Source organism: Polypterus senegalus, chromosome 10 (assembly GCF_016835505.1).
Source record: "Polypterus senegalus isolate Bchr_013 chromosome 10, ASM1683550v1, whole genome shotgun sequence".
In the NCBI taxonomy this organism is placed as follows: domain Eukaryota; kingdom Metazoa; phylum Chordata; class Cladistia; order Polypteriformes; family Polypteridae; genus Polypterus; species Polypterus senegalus.
This window is the reverse complement of record NC_053163.1, coordinates 108,645,875-108,664,311: the sequence shown is the minus strand read 5'-3', so window position 1 is coordinate 108,664,311 and position 18,437 is coordinate 108,645,875. Positions and strand designations below refer to the sequence as shown.

The 18,437-nt window shown below is 39.9% G+C and overlaps 1 protein-coding gene across 2 annotated transcripts in view; it reads left to right on the top strand.

Moving 5' to 3' along the window:
• tenm1 (teneurin transmembrane protein 1) overlaps nt 1–18,437 on the top strand; it is an 844,835-nt gene that overhangs the window by 714,315 nt on the left and 112,083 nt on the right. For both annotated transcript variants that reach the window (XM_039766316.1, XM_039766314.1), the window contains 4 exons: nt 2,210–2,356; nt 9,832–10,048; nt 12,995–13,114; nt 14,001–14,262. In XM_039766316.1, coding sequence (XP_039622250.1) covers nt 2,210–2,356; nt 9,832–10,048; nt 12,995–13,114; nt 14,001–14,262 — 746 coding nt within the window. The remainder of the gene's footprint in view (nt 1–2,209; nt 2,357–9,831; nt 10,049–12,994; nt 13,115–14,000; nt 14,263–18,437) is intronic.

The window sequence follows — 18,437 nt, the reverse complement described above, 5'->3', positions numbered from 1 at the left end:
TGAGTGGTGGTTGCTGGTTCCTTTTATGGCCCTCCCGGAAGTGCTCCCGGTGCTTGCTCACTTGCTTCCAATTGCACTCCCGGGTGGGACCGAAGATTAGACCAGCTGGGCTCAGCGATCCATGCTGCGCCCCCTGGCGGCCACCCCAGATCCCCACAGGGTTGTGCAGAACTCCATCTCCCATGGAACCCTGCGGGAAACTGAGGTGCCATCGTCAACCAGGAAGGCTGCCACCAAGCATCACAGGGGAGGTACTGAGGAGTCCATGGCTGCTCCACCAGAACATAAGCAGAATGGGCGTCTGTGACGATGCGGGTTTGCTACATGCTCCCATCTGCGGTCCGGTAGCCCTTGAACCCATCACCGTCGGTAATGTCACCGATGAGCTTAGCAGTGAGGCAACAACAAAGCAAGGGGATGGTGCAAAAGAGTCAAGTGCTTTTATTTAAAACAAGCAACAAAAACAAAGTGTTCAAAATAAGTGCAGTGCTTCAAAAGTTTAATAAATAAGTAATCCAATAAAAACAGAAGTAAAACATTGAGGTTAAAAACAATAGAAAAAAGTCTTCTTAAAAACGAGGTTAAAATATAACACAGGAAGCATTCATTTATAAACCAACAAGAAGCCCGATGCCTTTTTACATGTGACTCCCCTGCTTCCCCTGTCTGGGCCACTCAACAGAAGAGTCGCCATACCTGCAGCTGGCCTTCTCTCTGTTCGACTACTGGTCGGTCGCCTTTCCGATACTTGGCTCTGGTAGGCACCACCGAACAGCGACTTGGGATTCCCCTAACGGCCAAGGAGACACGCTGGAGACACCATGTCCCAAGTTCCGACTCCCGCTGCCTTTCGCGGAGAGTCCTTCGCCTTCTGGTCACTCCCACCCTTCATAGTAAACTTTGCGACAGCGACCACAACTACTACTTCCCTGGGTGTCGGCCAAACACCCAGGCTGCCTGCCCAGCTGCTCTCGCTCGCTTGTTCTCCTGTACCGGCTTTCTCTTTCTCTCTCTTCTCACTGCTTCCTGCTTTTCTCTACAACCTCCATTCTCTTTTTTTTTCCTTTCTTCTCCTTAACCATCTCGGGCTTCACTTTATAATGGACGTGGCAGCTATGGCAATCAATGGTTCCCGGGAACAACTACGATGTGGACAGTCCCTCACCTGTGCACTTTGGTGAGAAACACCCACACCACAAATCACCCCAAGAACCGCTTCAACCACACTACCACACCCCCTCTCTAAGCCGCGAGTACGGTGATTATTTATTTAAAAAGCGTCTCTTTACATGAGCTGTCGACCCACTACACCACATTGCACCCCCCATAAGCCACCAGTTACACTGGAAGGCTCCATATCATCACAGTGGCCTGGCCGGGCATGGGACCTGGCCGCGAGCCACACTTCTTAGAAATATAACACAAGTGATAACACTACAAATACATTCACATGCTAAAACAGATTAGGACTACATCTCTCATGAACATGAAGTGATATATACTCGATAAAACAAATATAAAGCTGGGTTGTGTCTTCTGCCCCAGGTCTCTGTCTTATCTGATTCCACACCTGAGATCTATCCTGGCACCAGAGGAGCACCATCAATCAATTTAAAAACCAAGAAGATAGGAGTTATTTGAACAAGACATCCTGGTTTTCATTATCTCAGATAACATTCTCAGTAGAAATAACGCTTAGGGTACATGGAAAGCGATGTCCATGATGTGAGTGGTATGGCAAGTCAATCTTCACAACATGAAATAGGCCTGTTTGAAATACCACTTACTCATTACACATACTTGGATAAACTTTATCTCTTGTAGTATGATGACTAAGAACTCTAGGCAAACTTGCATTTGTTCTTCCACCTGCTAGCTGACTCAGATACCGTACAAAGGAATTACAACAGGTTCATCCAATAAAGACAAAAGCTGTTTACAAGTGAGTACATCTGCTAGCTGTAAGCCCAGGCGCTGCAGTTCTGTAAAGCTTTGAAACCATACTACTTTATTAAAAGGCCTGTCCTAAAGAGGGTGTTCCATTCAGTAGAAGCAGAACTGAATAAAAACAGTTAGTTTACTTAATAATTTACCTACTTTAAGGTAACATTCTGAGTGATTCAATCTGAAGTTTACTATTAACAGAGCCAAAATCCTATGTTAAAATCTAAGCTTCCCTACAGTTTCATTATATTTTTTTTTTTCTCAGATGGCTGTCCTGGATTATGCAATGCCAATGGAAGATGCACGCTTGACCAGAATGGCTGGCATTGTGTTTGCCAGGCTGGCTGGAGTGGACCTGGCTGTAGTGTGGTCATGGAAATGGTGTGTGATGACAACACAGACAATGATGGAGGTAGGTGCACATTGTTTTGCATGAGTTATAGTTAAAATTATGATTTTTACTAGTTTTACATTACTCTGTTTCTCCAATGATGCAAGCAGGTAAAAATGAAATGTTTGTACATGCATGAGTATGGACTGTACACAGGGTGGCCAAATTTCTAAAATCACAGATCAGGACAGCTGCCATTTTGAGTGATGAAAAAAATATGTTAAGAAACACAAAAAAATAAATCATTTTGATTACATTTTAATTATAGATATAAAAAACATTTATAATCTAAATATATAAGTATATGTAAATAAGTACATATATTGAAGAGAACATATATAAAATAGTCACAGAATAATCACAATAGTACACTTGGAATGATCATTTGCAGCAAACAAAGCACACGATGTACAGAAACGCATACGATTTAAGCACTCATTTAATTACGCTCTGTTTGATCACTTTAGTAACTTTTTCAATAGTTTGTTTTTTTTATGAATTCTTTAATCAATACTGGGTGTGGTAATTCGTCAACCACTAATTAACACTTTAAAGGTGAAAAAGTCCTAAGAATTGGGTACAGTCGACTTTTGCGGATTAAAAGTTAAAGCACTTAGTTGTTTAAATCGTTCAATTGCGGAGTGTGCTTTCGTGGTCATTTTTACTTTGGTTTCTAAAGGTTCACGCAGAGGGATGCCGGTGACAGGTTGGGGCCACCTCCAGGTCAGGCCTGATGGAGGATGATGCGCGCACCCCATCATAAAGGCGAGCGTCCGGTTAAGTTTGTGCATTACTTGGTGTGAGAAGAGGATCCACAAGAAAAAAATAACTTACTTTTGTAGGGTGCATCAGAATGCACTCAACTTCTGAAAAGCTTGTGTGTGGAGGAGTAGAGGTGGCAGAAAGAGAAGAAGAGAGAGAGAGAAAGAGAAAGAAGGGACTGAGTATTTGGCTGGTTTGTGCATTGTGTGGTGCTGTACATTACAGAAGACTAATAAATATGGGTGTTTTTGGACATCTGGTGTCTGTCTGTCTGTGCTCAGGGGCTGAACTTCCACTATATATATATATATATATATATTGTGGAAGTTGACCCGGACACAGACAGGCGGACATGTTGTTTAAAACATCACACGTTTATTTACACTATACTATTTACAAAGACTGGTCACTAAGACCCCAGCCAATGGTCACTCAGACCTCAGTCACGTGCACAAACCCCAAAACAGTCACAGTCCTGGCCACAATGCCTTGTCTTCGGGCCGCCTCCACAGCTCCGCTTGCCTCGTCCTCCTTCCACCCAACTCTAGCCTCGAATAATTGGAGACGGCCCCTTTTATTCAGTACCCGGATGAGCACCAGGTGTTCCCGGCATTCCTCCTCTAGCCACGCCCCAGCGTGGCGGAAGTGCCGGCTGTCCTCCCGGCAGCTCTCCGGGTAACATACAAAATCTTCCCCCCAGCACTTCCTGGTGTGGCGGAAGTGCTGAGGTAACAGGTCCCCAAGGCATTGGGGCGCCTCCTGGCGGTGACCATGGGCCCCTACAGGGTAGGGCTTCCATGCCCTCGACCCGTGGCCCCCAGAGCAACCCGGAAGGCAACCCCCACGTGATCCAGGGTGGGCACAGACCCACATCCGGTCCCTCATGACGTCCCGGCCGGGTCATGGCCCCTGGCATCCCTGACAATATATATATATATATGATCTAACTTTTACATATAAGCTTAAATTAAATTTTGCAAATAAAAAGAAGCTTGGTGATTTTATGGCATACAATATTAAACACATTTTCCTTTTGTATTAGTGTTCCATTTATTCTATTCTTTTTTATCCTCAGCTGATCTTGTACAGAAGCCTACTTTAGTGACTGGATCAGATTTCTGACTGAAGGGATTAAATAACTGTGGGAGGCTAAATCACAGCCTTGTGTATATGAAAGTTATGGCCTTTAAATACTACGTGGGGTATGATGAATAAGTCAAGAATTAGAAGAGCAAATCACATTACTGCATCATTCTTGACGCACTTTTTGTTTAACAGTGAACAAAGTAATGGCCCTTTTAAAGTGAGCTTTGGAAATGGTCCTTTGTTCATAGCAAAATCCTATCATTTACTGTGCATAGCCTGACAGTTGGTATGCTGGCAAAGTCCTGATGTAAAGTGTTCCAAATCACTGCGGGATTTGGCATTTCTTTAAAAATCTTCTTGCTGGCAGCGTTCTGAATGGCATAAGGTGACTGGTACAGAGTGCCAAAGACTACAGTCCCGAAGGCACTCTTAAGGCTCACAGACACATTTATGTTAAAACAGCAATGAGTTGAACAACATGAAATTACAGGGATTCTTTCATTTGCTTCTTGGAAGATTCTTGTTTTCTCTAATTCTGCATTGATTTTTCAATTTATATAATCAAAATTGTATATATTGCCAACAATTTACTTTTAAAAAATTTTGTTTATCAGGGACCCAACAAAAACAATATTTTTTATAACTATAAGCAGTCAGGAAAAAATTGTTCTGTGAACAAAAAGAAAGCTATTCAGTGCTGTGAAGGCAGCACCATGAGTAGACACAGTCTGGCATTAGGACTCAACGTACCAATAAATATAATATCTTTGTGGAGTCCAAACAAACTTTTGCTGTTGGCATATTTAGTAGTTTTTATTCTTTCTCCCCTGCTCACTAATGCACTGTGTATGTCCCATAGAAGCACAGAACAATAAAGTCATAGTTTTTAGATCCTAAATTGAAATTCAGTAAGTTCTGTGCTTATTAAATTTGCAATGTAAAGGTGTCAGGTTTATTTATGGAATGAAAAGCAAGTCGGGTGATGCATTTAGAAAATAATGTTAGAATTGTTTGATCCAACCTTCAGGGACAAGGAAGGTGTATAGAAAGTTTGTTAGATGCAGAATATAGAAAACAAAAATCTCTACATCCCTGACTTTATTGCGGTTCTCATAAGATGCTGTTTGAAAAATATTCTACCCATTAGGCTTTGGACTTTAAATCCTAAGGTTGTAGGTTGACAACATTACTTCATCTACCTCTGCTCCAATTGGAAAAACAAAACCAATTTTACATCAAATGTTGTAAGCTGCCTTAGATAAAAACATCAGCCAAATAAGTAAATACTAATGAATAATCATAATTTTTAAACTGTTATGTCAAAATGTCTGATAGATTTCTGCTGATATCATCTTGTTATATATGAGTTTCTACATGATGTGAAGAATGCCATTGTTTCTGTGCTGTTGTCAGTTTTTTAGGCAATCTGAGTAATTTCTAAACTGTAAGTTTGTAGGACATGAGAGGGATCATTTCCTTTTGGTTCTGGATATTCGTGGTATCTAAAGGACCCCTAATATTTTACCCTCCCTCGTGGTTTACGCTTTAGTTTTCAAGTAGTGTGATTGATTCATAACCTGTTTTTTTGACATTCGGATTGTCATACTGATAATACATTTCTGGAAATATCATGATAATGTATGATATTGACATAAAAATTAAAAGTATGCCAGAAACATGACTGTAGCCCGCAGCACAAACATAATTAGTGAAGGGAATAAAAATGAAGAAAGACACTAATAACAACAACAACAACAACATTTATTTATATAGCACATTTTCATACAAACAGTAGCTCAAAGTGCTTTACATATTAAAGAATAGAAAAATGAAAGACACAATTATAAAACAAAATAAATCAACATTAACATCGAATAAGAGTAAGGTTCAATGGCCAGGGGACAGAAAAACAAAAACTCCAGACGGCTGGAGAAAAATAAAATCTGTAGGGATTCCAGACCATGAGACCGCCCAGTCCCCTCTGGGCATTCTACCTAACATAAATGAAACAGTCCTCTTTGGATTTAGGATTCTCACGGAAGGGCTTGATGATGATGATGGTCACGTAGACTTCTGCCTTTTAATCCGTCCATCATTGTTAGAGCATCATGAAGCTTTGAGTAGGTGGTGGTGGTGCAGGCCACCACCACAAAGAGACCGGAAAAAGAAACAGAAAAGAGAGTAGGGGTCAGTACCGATTTTAGAGCCACCATGAATAGTTATTTTGAGGAGATTGAACATACAGAGTATCAGGATTAAGTTAAATTACAATTAAAATGAAGTTATAAAAAGGCCATGTTAAAGTAATGTGTTTTCAGCAGTGCTTTAAAGTGCTCTACTGTATCAGCCTGGCAAATTCCTATTGGCAGGCTAGTCCAGATTTTAGGTGCATAGCAGCAGAAGGCCGCCTCACCACATCTTTTAAGTTTTGTTCTTGGAATTCTAAGGAGACACTCATTTGAGGATCTGAGGTTACGATTTGGAATATAAGGTGTCAGACATTCCGATATATAAGATGGGGCGAGATTATTTAAGGCTTTATAAACCATAAGCAGAATTTTAAAGTCAATTCTGAATGACACAGGTAACCAGTGTAGTGACGCTAAGACTGGTGTGATGTGTTCTGATTTTCTTTTCCTATTTAGGATTTTAGCAGCTGCATTCTGCACTCGTTGCAAACGATTTATATCTTTTTTGGGTAGTCCAGAGAGGAGTGCGTTACAGTAATCTAGTCGACTGAAAACAAACGCGTGAACTAATTTCTCAGCATCTTTCAGTGATATAAGCGGTCTAACTTTACTTATGTTTCTTAAGTGAAAAAATGCTGTCCTAGTGATCTGATTAATATGCGATTTAAAATTCAGATTACAGTCAACAATTACCCCTAAGCTTTTTACCTCCGTCTTGACTTTTAATCCTAATGTATCCAGTTTATTTCTAATAGCCTCATTGTATCCATTATTGCTGATCACTAAAATTTCAGTTTTCTCTTTATTTAACTTGAGAAAATTACTATTCATCCATTCTGAGATACTAGTCAGACATTCTGTTAGTGAATCAATAGAATCAGGGTCATCAGGAGCTATTGATAAGTAACACTAATAATAACACTAATGATCGCCGGTTAACCTATCCATTCTTGTCATCTGTGATAAAGAAACAGCTTGTCAGTTTTTGAGTAAGTGTATTTGTATCTAGAATGATGTAAGTGAATAATTTCTTAATTAAATAACATAAAATATTACTCTAGTTTAGATGAAGCTCACTGAAAAACTCCATTAAAAATGAGAATCTAAACAAAATTAAACTAAATAGTTAAACTAGATGAGCCACAGAGTTGTGCTCTAAACACTTTTTTGCTGCTGTAAGTTTACGGCAAAGAAATTCCATCCATCCATCCATCCATTATCCAACCCGATATATATCCTAACTACAGGGTCACGGGGGTCTCCTGGAGCCAATCCCAGCCAACACAGGGTGCAAGGCAGGAACAAATCCTGGGCAGGGCGCCAGCCCACCGCAGGGCAAGGAAATTGCATATGTTAGCTTTCTATGGTATCAAGAGGGATTTTGTATTTGAAATACCTGTTCTAATTTGTACTTGTGGTACCCTCTTGATTCTTGGTTTGTAAATACCTGAGAACCATGATACTGAGACATCCCATCTTGCCCTCCTCTTCCAGGATCATACATGGCTTGAGGAGACCAATCTAACTGTGGTCAGTCTCCTGAGGTGGCCACTTCAGATCTATAACTTCTAGAGCAGGGCTGCTTCATTCAAGTAAGCTCCATGTTGCCACCTTCCTCCCTGCAAGTAGCATATAAAACCTTTCTCCAAGATATTATTTAGTACTGTTGTACTATGTGGACTGGTGGATGCCTCACTAACTTGTACCTACCTGATTCTATTTAGGGATGAGTACTCTGTGTGTGTGTGTCAGATACAAATGACACACATGCCACCAGAAAACACTGTGTTAAGTCACTGGCCCATCTGAGGTCATCCTCTGCTTGTTGCACCATCTTGTATAAAGATTTTAAAGACCTAATCCCAAAGTTTCGAAATAAATATTAAAGTCATGAAGCCATGTTATATTTTCCCTTGAACCTTTTCCACTATTTTTTTAAATTTCTATCATCAAGATTTTGACACTATAATTGTGATCAGTTTAAAATGTTTGCTACTGTGACTGGCACCATTTTCTGCCATTTTTGCATGACTACATCCTATTTGTTTACTATTGCTATTCCATTTGCTAATCATGTGGCCTCTCCTCCTATTTAAGATGGAGGCACAGAGCAGTCAGTATTATAGTATCATTGAAAAACATACCTCATGATGTTTAAGGAAAGCACGCTAGGAAAATTTAGTATCCCTGGCTAAAATTTCCTTGCTTTAAGACTCTTCCTTCTGGCTAGCTCTCTGGTTTTATAGTCTTGGTTTTGTCTTTTTTTCTGGTAACAGGTCTTTAGCCTGTCTTGTGATCTCACTGTGATCTTTTCCCTTACAGCACTACACGTTCCCTGGTACAACCCTATAAATCCAAATTCTTTTTGTCTTAGGCAAACAAATAATACTTTATTTGTTCCAAAGTTAAATTAAGCTTTCAGAGAAACTCAGTAAATATAGACATATTACAACAAACAACAAAAACAACCCTCCTAAAACACATACAGAAACATCACAAAACCGAAGAAGAAATGTCTTACTTGCTAATGATAAGATGCAGTCATAGTGAGACATCAGACACATTAGAGTTTCTGGAAGTACTCAGAGAGTGTGCAGTATTGCTTGTAATGGCCTCCGTTTTGTCTTCATTCTCTTTTTGAACTTGGTATCATAGAGTAGTACCCAAATTTTTCATTACAATAGGATAACCAAGAAACCATGCAGCTGCTCACAACTGCCATCTTGCCATACCTTTCTTATCCACCTATGATCACACATGCTCACTGCTACCCAAGATAAGCACGAATTAACACATCCTGCCAAACTGGTTACTTGCAGCAAGAACATCATTTCATTCAAACAAACTGAATCTGTCTAAAACTTCAGCTATATACCACAATCTGAATCTTTGACAGATGCAGTAGCTGTCTCACTGTGTACAAACAACATCCTTCCGTCATGCCTGTCTCTGTATCTGTGGTAGTTCCTTCTATTTGAAAAAAATTATGTGAAGAATTTCTCATATTTTATCTTCCATCATATAATTTAGTAATCTTAAAGATTCCAAGACTGTTGGGTGTACTCTTCAATTCCCAGTCTTAAAGAGATCTGTAGGGACTTCTAATTTTCTGTGTCTCCCTTTCAGCTCCAAGGCCTTCTATTCTCCAAAGCAATACTAACCTTGGGTGCTTGGCTGCTGATGGGTAGATAGATCTTTGTGTGCTTTGAAACACTTCACACGTCTTGATGTCTTCCTTTCTCTAACTCTAAACTACTTGTTATTTATTTTAAAATTTTCAGTAGCCTAACAGTTTCCTTAACTTAGTCTCTTACATATAGGATTTGAGCAATGTTGAAGAAATTGAATCCCTTGCATCTCTTCTTTATGCTATCTCTAAGTTGTAAAACATCTTTCCCTCTTTGGTTGGATTCTCAATATTCTAACTCTTTTCATTTCTCCCTAACTCTGTGTCTTCAGATGGTCTGCTGGATTGTGTTGACCCTGACTGTTGCCACCAACCCAGCTGCTTTAGTGGTCCCCTATGCCAAGGCTCTCCTAACCCACTTGATCTCATTCAGCAGAGTCAGCCTCCTTTTTCTCAGCTGCCTCCACGGCTCTTTTTTGAACGGATCAAGTTCCTTATTGGCAAGGACAGCACTCATGTCCTACCAGGTGATGCTCCATTTGACAGCAGGTATGGCTGTTCTATTGTTCTGTTGCTGGGTCCATTTTATTTTTCAGTAGTTTGAAATTCAAGAAGGCAGTAATATTTGAATGCATCATTGCGCAGAATCACATTTCACACTGAGAATGTAGTATACCAAAAAAGAGCTGTGAGACTGTAACAAAATGTTAGTTTTTGCAAGATATGAATTAAAGCCTCCACGGTTCATGGGCATTTTCATTATCATAAGTATAAACAATAAAATGAAGAGAACTTTGAGAATATTCCAACCAACAGCGGATGTGGCAAGACATGTGATCAATCATGGATTACGAAAAGAGGAATTATATACAACACACGCCAGCCAACAACAATGCCAACCTAACAGAGGAACTTAATGTTTTTTTTTTGCTTAGTTTGTCAACCATAATAACCAGTCCCCAGTCAGCTTCAAACTGACAGGTGACTCACAGCCTCTTGTCCTACACATACACAAGGTATGGTAGGCTCTCAACATCAACATAAGGAAAGAAGCAGGTTCTGATGGTGTGCAAATACGTCTGCTCCAGGCCTGTGCTGATCAACCAGTGAAGGTACTGTGCACATATTCAACCTCTCTCTCTCCTTATGTATAGTCCCCTTGTGCCTGAAATCCACGACTATAGTGCCTATTCCAAAAAAACCTATGATAACCTGTCTGAATGACTGCCGATCAATCGCTGTCTCCCCTGTCATCGCAAAATGTTTCAAACTACTGATAACCACTCACATCAAAGCCTTTGACCAAGCTGATCTAGATTAATACCAGTTTGCCTACATGGATAAACAGATCAACTGAGGGCACCATCTGTGTGGCCCTGCCTGCTGCCCTCTTGCACCTGGAAAAGCCAAACACCTACAGTACATTAGGATTGCTCTTTGTTGACTACAACTGATCCAAAAACTCCATGCACTAGGACTAACTTCCTCTATATGCAACTCATTACTGGATTTTCTCACTGACTATCCCCAGTCTATCAGGTTGGACAAACACACATCCTCCACACTCACCCTGAGTACTGGTGTACCACAGGACTGTGTGCTAAGCCCCCTCCTCCATGCACTATTCACCTATGACTGTCAACCCATCCACGAATCAAACATTATTGTAAAATCTGTGGATGATACAAATGGCATTGGTCTCTTATCAAACAACAGTGAAGCTGCATATAAGGAGCAGGTTCAGAATCTGACAGCAAGGTATGACACCAGCGTTTTGGTCTTAAACACCAAAAAGACCAAAGAAGCCATTGTGGACTTTAGAACCACTACAAAGACTACTCATAGTCCAGTAACTATCAAATCAAAGGCTATGGAGAGAATCCTTAGCTTTGAGTTTTTGGGAATCACCATCACAGAGGACTTCTCCTGGGCAGACAACACCTCAGTGATAGTAGGCAAAGCACAACAACACCTCTACTTTCTGAGAAGGCTAAGGAGAGCTAACCTCCCGCAGAAGCTGTTGGCCAACTTTTACAGATACACTGTAGAGAGCACCTTGACTAACTGCATGACAGCCTGGTACAACAGTTGCACCAATATTGCCGAAAAAGCCCGGCGGTGGGTTGTGAAAACATCCCAGGACACTGTTGGCAATGAGTTGCCATCACTTGAACATCTATACAAGACTCACTGTGAGAGAAGGGCAAAAACATCATCAAGGACATTGCTCGTCTTGGATATAAATTGTTTAAGCTCCTCCAATCAGGAAGACACTTCCGATCAATTAGCACACACACACAAGTAGACTAACAAATACCGGTAGCTTTTTCCCAACTGCCATAAACCTGTTGAACTCTGATGTCTCCTCAGTCTGAGATCATTTTCATGCACAATCAACTATGTTCATAATGTGTAATACATTGTTTACTAATATGTTCAATCATAATTTTACTGTTGTACATCCATGCAATAATAACTTTGGTTATTTAAATCCTTAACACTGTATATAAAATTTTGCTAGAACATTACTTGATTATTCTTTTTTAGCTTTTATTTTGTATTTATTGTATTGTTATCTATTTGCTTGGCTAGATTGATTGATTGATTGATTGATTGATTGATTGATTGATTGATTGATTGATTGATTGATTGATTGAAATAGAAAAATAATTTCCACCAACAGAGATGAAGAGGACACAGCTGTGATCCCTAAAATAATATGTTCTGTGAAGTGAGCACAAATGCTGCAGATTAATGTAACATATTAAAATCTGCAGTGTTGTCAGGGCATTAAGCCATGTGTTTGTATGCCAGAGATGGAGTATTTCGATTTCTGGGCTCGCATGAGTGCCTTTCCAAATGACTGTAAGTATCAGACTGTGCCTAAAGCAGAACCCTCATCGATGGCTCAGTGCTGGGTCCTTCAGGAGTGCAAGGACAAGAGAAATGATGTTGAAGGCAAAGGGTGATGCATTTTTCTTCGGCGTGATGCACACAATTAAGCAGCACCTCATGGGTCCATCTCAACAGGGATAATCTGCCATCTGGCTACCTGCCAGTTCAGCAGCTGTTGCAGGTCATATAAGCCTTGGAGAAATTATAGTAATCCTCTGCTAATGGAGATAGGAAGCTGGAGTGTGAGGAATCTACTTCAATACCAACTCTGCACAAGTGCTTATTTGTTGAACTTGTGTTTAACTTTCTCTGCTCCAGTAAATGTATCTTTTATCTGAGTACAATTAATGTACTTTTACTTCAGAGGTATCTGTTTCCATGGAAAGTGTATGAGAGGAAACCTCAGGGGATGGGTGACTTGGTGTAATCGCCATGTAACCAATCGTCAAGGAGCAGCGAGATTTAACAAACGAGCCAGGGTGTATCATATATGCAGAGACCATGCTAACTGTGCTTATCAAGTCTTCCAAAAAGGCATATATATGCTGGGCTTTGCTGAGACTTTGATTAAAATATACTATTTTTATGATTGCTCCACAGCAGAGCCTGTGTAATTCGTGGTCAGGTGGTGGCTGTTGATGGGACCCCACTAGTTGGAGTGAATGTCAGCTTCCTCTTCCATGCTGATTACGGATTCACAATCAGTCGACAGGATGGCAGGCAAGTAAAAGAAGACTGTACCTCTGTGAAAATTTCTAATTTTTAGTCTTCTGGTTTCATTTCCATCTTTCTACTGACAGCAGGGTTGAGGTGATATGGCCTGTTTGTGTAAAGACCAAGGATGTAATTCAAACATTTTTGTATTTGAGTATATCTGTTGTTTAAAGAAGAAAAGTCAGATCCTATCTTTGCCAAATATTGATGCAGACTAGCCATATGTAGGCGACATTTATTTTATTTTCTCATGAATTATTAAAAATGTATTGTAAAACATGTACCGTCTCCACATTTTTGGCTATTATAATATTATTATGGTATGGTAATTGGGGTTTTCGCCAAAAATAGACTATTTGGAATTTCATTCTGCAGACTGTATGAGGACAAGTAGTCATAATAATAACATCTTTATGTACTACAGTATTTACAGGAATATGGTGCCCAAAAACATAGCACAATAGCTTTCAGTTATTGAAATTAGTATCCAAAATGTCTCTTAGCAACATTACAGTATAACAAAAGATTTTCTTGAGTGATTTACAGTAGCTTTGAGGGTTTTTAATCTAATACATGCCTGAGTCATTCCCTTGCCATGTATTAAGGGGACGAACACATTCTGATTTAAAAACAGTCCTTGGAGATTTGCTGATCTAAGCACTATCTGGGGGCCAAGAAGGTGAGTCTGGAGTGCAGATTATGGACAGATTTCTGCAGCCAGTTGAGGAGTAGGGAGGGTGTCTTGTCCATGTAGACACCAGGTTTAGTCATAAGAAAATAAAACACATAACTCACTTTAGTCCATGAAATGCACAGTACCAGGACCATACATATCTGACTAATCAGAAAAATATTCCTTGTCATTGAAATTGTTTTCCCTTGATTGCTTCAGCTTTGATTTAGTGGCTGTTGGAGGAAATTCTGTCACTCTATTATTTGAGCGGGCTCCCTTCATCTCAGAGAAGAGAACACTCTGGTTGCCATGGAACCAGTTTGTTGTGGTCGACAAGGTGGTGATGAGAAGAACACCTACAGCTGTGCCCACCTGTGACATCAGTGGTTTCATGAGTCCTTATCCTGTGGTTCTTCCTTCACCTCTCACTACCTTTGCTGGTTCATGTTCAGAAAGAGGACCTGCCATTCCAGAGCTGCAGGTGAGAAAACATCTGAACAAAATTTCATAATATACTTCCCTAAACCAAATTTGACTATTTGACTCTTTGAAAGCTCAATGCAAGATTTACTACATTAGGTTGGCTCAATTCAGTCAGGGACTAGGGATTGGTTCCCTGCCATCTCACAGTTTGCACATTCTGCTTGTGTGGATTTTGGTCTTCTTGATGCAGTCTGTTTCCTTCACACTCCAGAGATGTGCATGTTAGGTCAATTGGATAACGCATGTGTGCATGCAAGTGTGCTCTACACCAAAGTGGGGTCACATTCAGATTTGGGTTGTTGCCTCGTGTTTCATGCTGTTGGGATGAGTTTTGGCTCTTAGTCCTCCTTTAATGGAAAATGCATGTGCAGATAACAACATATAAATGCAGAACAACTTTCACAGTTGTTCCTAACTTCATCGTCATTTGAAAGTTTTACAGTGAATAGAATATTTAACCAGCTGACAAGACCTTTATCTGAATAGACTCTCATAGGCAAGTGATGAACTCAAATCAACAAGGCATCCACGGTGGCACAATAATGAGATATTTTAGCATAAAATAAGTTTTTCGTTAACGTTAAAAGTTCCCATGTGTTTAAAAAAATAGTATATACATAATTCTTCAGTTATATAGTAAGATATCTCAAAATGATTAGTAATTGTACAATATCTCAAATACAATTTGAGATATCGAAAAACAGAGAGGAAGTCCATTTGAAATTTTGCAATGGGTGATTTTGAAATGTCACCAAATCAGCTTTGATTATCTTAATTGTCATTTTGAGATATAGGTATTTTATGTGATTTATTCCGAAATGTACAAGAAGATACTTTAAAATGAATAGAATGTGTTGTGGATATTTTCTTTTGAGATTTCTTAAAGGCTGAACTGCGTTTTGGAACATGTGAAATATATTTGAGATATTTGTAACTGTTCAATTAACTCTATTATAATGTTTGTTTTATTAGTAATTTGAATTTTTTTTTTTTTTTGCATTGTAAAGTAATTTTATTTTATAACTATTAAAATCACCATGTAAAATAAAGGTCACTTGAGAAACAAAACCATATGCAAAAATAAACTAGAAAACAAATAATAAATATTGATAATGTCCTCATGAAGAAACTACCAAAAATGTACTGAATGCTGTTTTCTTATTACAGAAATATGTCTGTAGTCAAAGAATAAAAGAACATGTAACTAAAATCCAGAAATTCAGGGGCAATGTGCCTCATAAACTAGATGTGGATATCTATCTATCTATCTATCTATCTATCTATCTATCTATCTATCTATCTATCTATCTATCTATCTATCTATCTATCTATCTATCTATCTATCTACCTATCTATATCATTTCAGATTTAGCAGATGTCAGTTAGTTGGGTGAAAAGTAAACCTGAGAAACAAACATGTCATTTTCTGAAAGCTGTATGTTTCAGTAATTCACAAGTGCTGCCGAATACACTAGCAAGAACTAAATACTTAGCTTAATTTTTTTTACATTTGTCACAGTTTAATATCTATTAATATAACTTCAGTGTTTACATTGAATTTTAAGCAGTAGGAAAAAAAACAATAAAAAAGAATCAGCAGCTCACTTGCCACCAAACTGGATAGCAATCAGCATTTATCCTCTTTAAAGTGACCTTTATGGAGAGGAGGTTGTAACAATTGCAGCCATAGATTAAAAGTTAATAACAGGAAAGCAAAGCTAACACACTTTTCCACCAAATATATTCAAATCACATTCAGTGTTAGAAAGCAATCAATAGTGATGAACTTAAATTGGAGTCTCCAGTCTCGATGACTCTCCTTTTGCCAAGAGAAGTCCCCTAAGCCTTAAGAGCAGGTAGCTTTGTTTGCCATTGATTTTCCCTGCTGATCAGATAAAGAAAATGATCTACTTTTTACTGTAGTACACACTGGAATGACTATGTGCAGACAACTGATGTTTAGCCCTCTATCCAACACTGAGATCTGCGATTGTCCCAAGTCTCCTTCTCATCTGTTAGCTATTCACTGACGTCTGTACTTCATCTAAAGCAAGTTCCGTGAATGAAGCAGTGTTCTAGTCAGCCCAGAGCTTTATATAATTTGAGTACTACTGATGGAAAAGATATTTCAATATCATTTTAATGAGAAATACTAATTGCTTAATACAGGATATGTTGAATTTTTAGCATAATAAATGAGGAAAATAGTTATAATTTTATATATCTTATTAATTTAAGCAATCTTTTCTTCTTAGGAAACCACTACAACTGGCTCCAAGTTAAATTTAGGCCATTTAACCATAACCATCTGTTTTTTATGTGTGAATGCAGAATACACACCAAAAAGATCGAAAAAGGAAGTCGGACTATACATTATACAACAGAGGGATAAACACAAGGAGCTATGCTGAGCCTACTTTAAGAGTATTTGCATTCTGGTCTTACAGGTGGAGTGTCTTATGCACCTCGCGTTACGTAGTATTCTTTCCAATGCCTCTTTCACCACTTCTGACCTCTGCGTTCCACACCCCATTTCCAGTTTTTGCCTTCTCTTCATTCTGAGTTCATCTCTTTGATCTCCAGAGGAGACTCGGAAACCCATGCTTGAACCACCTTCAGATATCACCTGTGAATAACCTCGAGAGCCAGAACTAAATGGATATGACAAGGACTGTCCTCCAGACACTCCCCAGTAGTGGCTCAAGGAGTCGTTGCAACTCCAGACACCCACTCTGTTGTAAAAGGCCAAGAAATGTCCATCTTCCCATTACAAAAAGCAGCAGGGATAAACATATGATGCAAGATGACTTCCTGCTTCCACCTGTTATGTTTCAGCAGGTTATATCCTCTTACTGTTCATCATTTACTATGCTGACAAAGATTTATTGTTAGTGGAGTTTTTGGCCAGCTTGTCTGCTGCTCAATTGCTTTCTTGAACTGCCAGTACATAGTTTGCAATCTTGATCCCACCCAGGGCTCCTCACAGTAGGTCTCGATGGGTGACATTGATGCACATATAACCACAAAGACTATGGTGGATTCCATCCCTCTTCCTTTGCTCTTCCAGCCATACTCTGCAGTGTGCATCCAAGAGAGTAGTCTAGCAGTGGCCTGATCCTTTTGCGCAGAGCTCAGAGGTAGTAGACAACAAATCAGAAACACAAGCACACTAAGAAAATTGATGTAGATTGCATGGGAATGTTAAGTACAAAGCCAAAAATAAAGAAGAATGCTAGCTGGTGACGGCAGTGGTAAGCAAAGACTAAAAAGTTTGTCTGTGTTTTACTGTGGTGATATAGGTCCACAGCTCGTTGAGAAAAGGCCATTCATTTTAAATAAATAATCGATGTGCTCACGGCTTAGTGAGGGGACGTTGGGCCATAGTGGGCCGCGAGACGATCCGTAGGGTGTGGGCGTTTCTCACCTAGTGCACAGGTGAGGAACTGCCCACATTCATGATTGTCCCGCGGCTAATGCTGCAACTGCTGTGGCCCTCGTCATTTTAAAAAGAAGCGCGAGTCGGTTTTATGGAAAGAGAAAGAAACGATCGGAGAGAGAAAGGAAAGGAGAGGACGGAGGTTATCAGGAGCAGGAGAGGAAGCAGGTCGGTGAGAGAGAGAGAGCCGCGAAGAGCGAGCGGACGGGCGAGCGAATGAGCGCTCGTGGGCAGCTGCGTTGAAGCTGGGTGTTAGGCCGACACCCAGACGTTTGTGTTGATGTCGCTCCGCTGGCGATCAGGTAGCGGGAGTGACCAGGGAAGGCGACTGGCCGCATGAAGGCCATGGAAAGGCAGCGGAAGTCGGGAGACTTGGTGGTGGGAATCCCCAACGTGAGCGACCTGGCCGTTGTGGGAAACCCAGTTCTCCGGGACTGGGATGAGTGCCATACCGAAGCCAGGGATCGGGAGGTCTCCAGTCTCGTGCGTGTGTTTCAGGAGGGCAGCTGCAGAGAGCGTCTTGCCTGCTGCTGGGCCCAAACGGGATTAGCAGGTGAGACGCTAACAGAAGAGCACCGGATTTGTTTGTTGTTTTAAGACTGCTTCCAAGAGAAGATTTTAAACCTCCGATTTTAAGGATTGTTTTTTCTATTTATTGGTTTTACTCCACGTTTTCATTTTGTGGATTATTTATTGTTTGAAACTGCACTATTTATTGGAACACTGTTTTTGTTTTG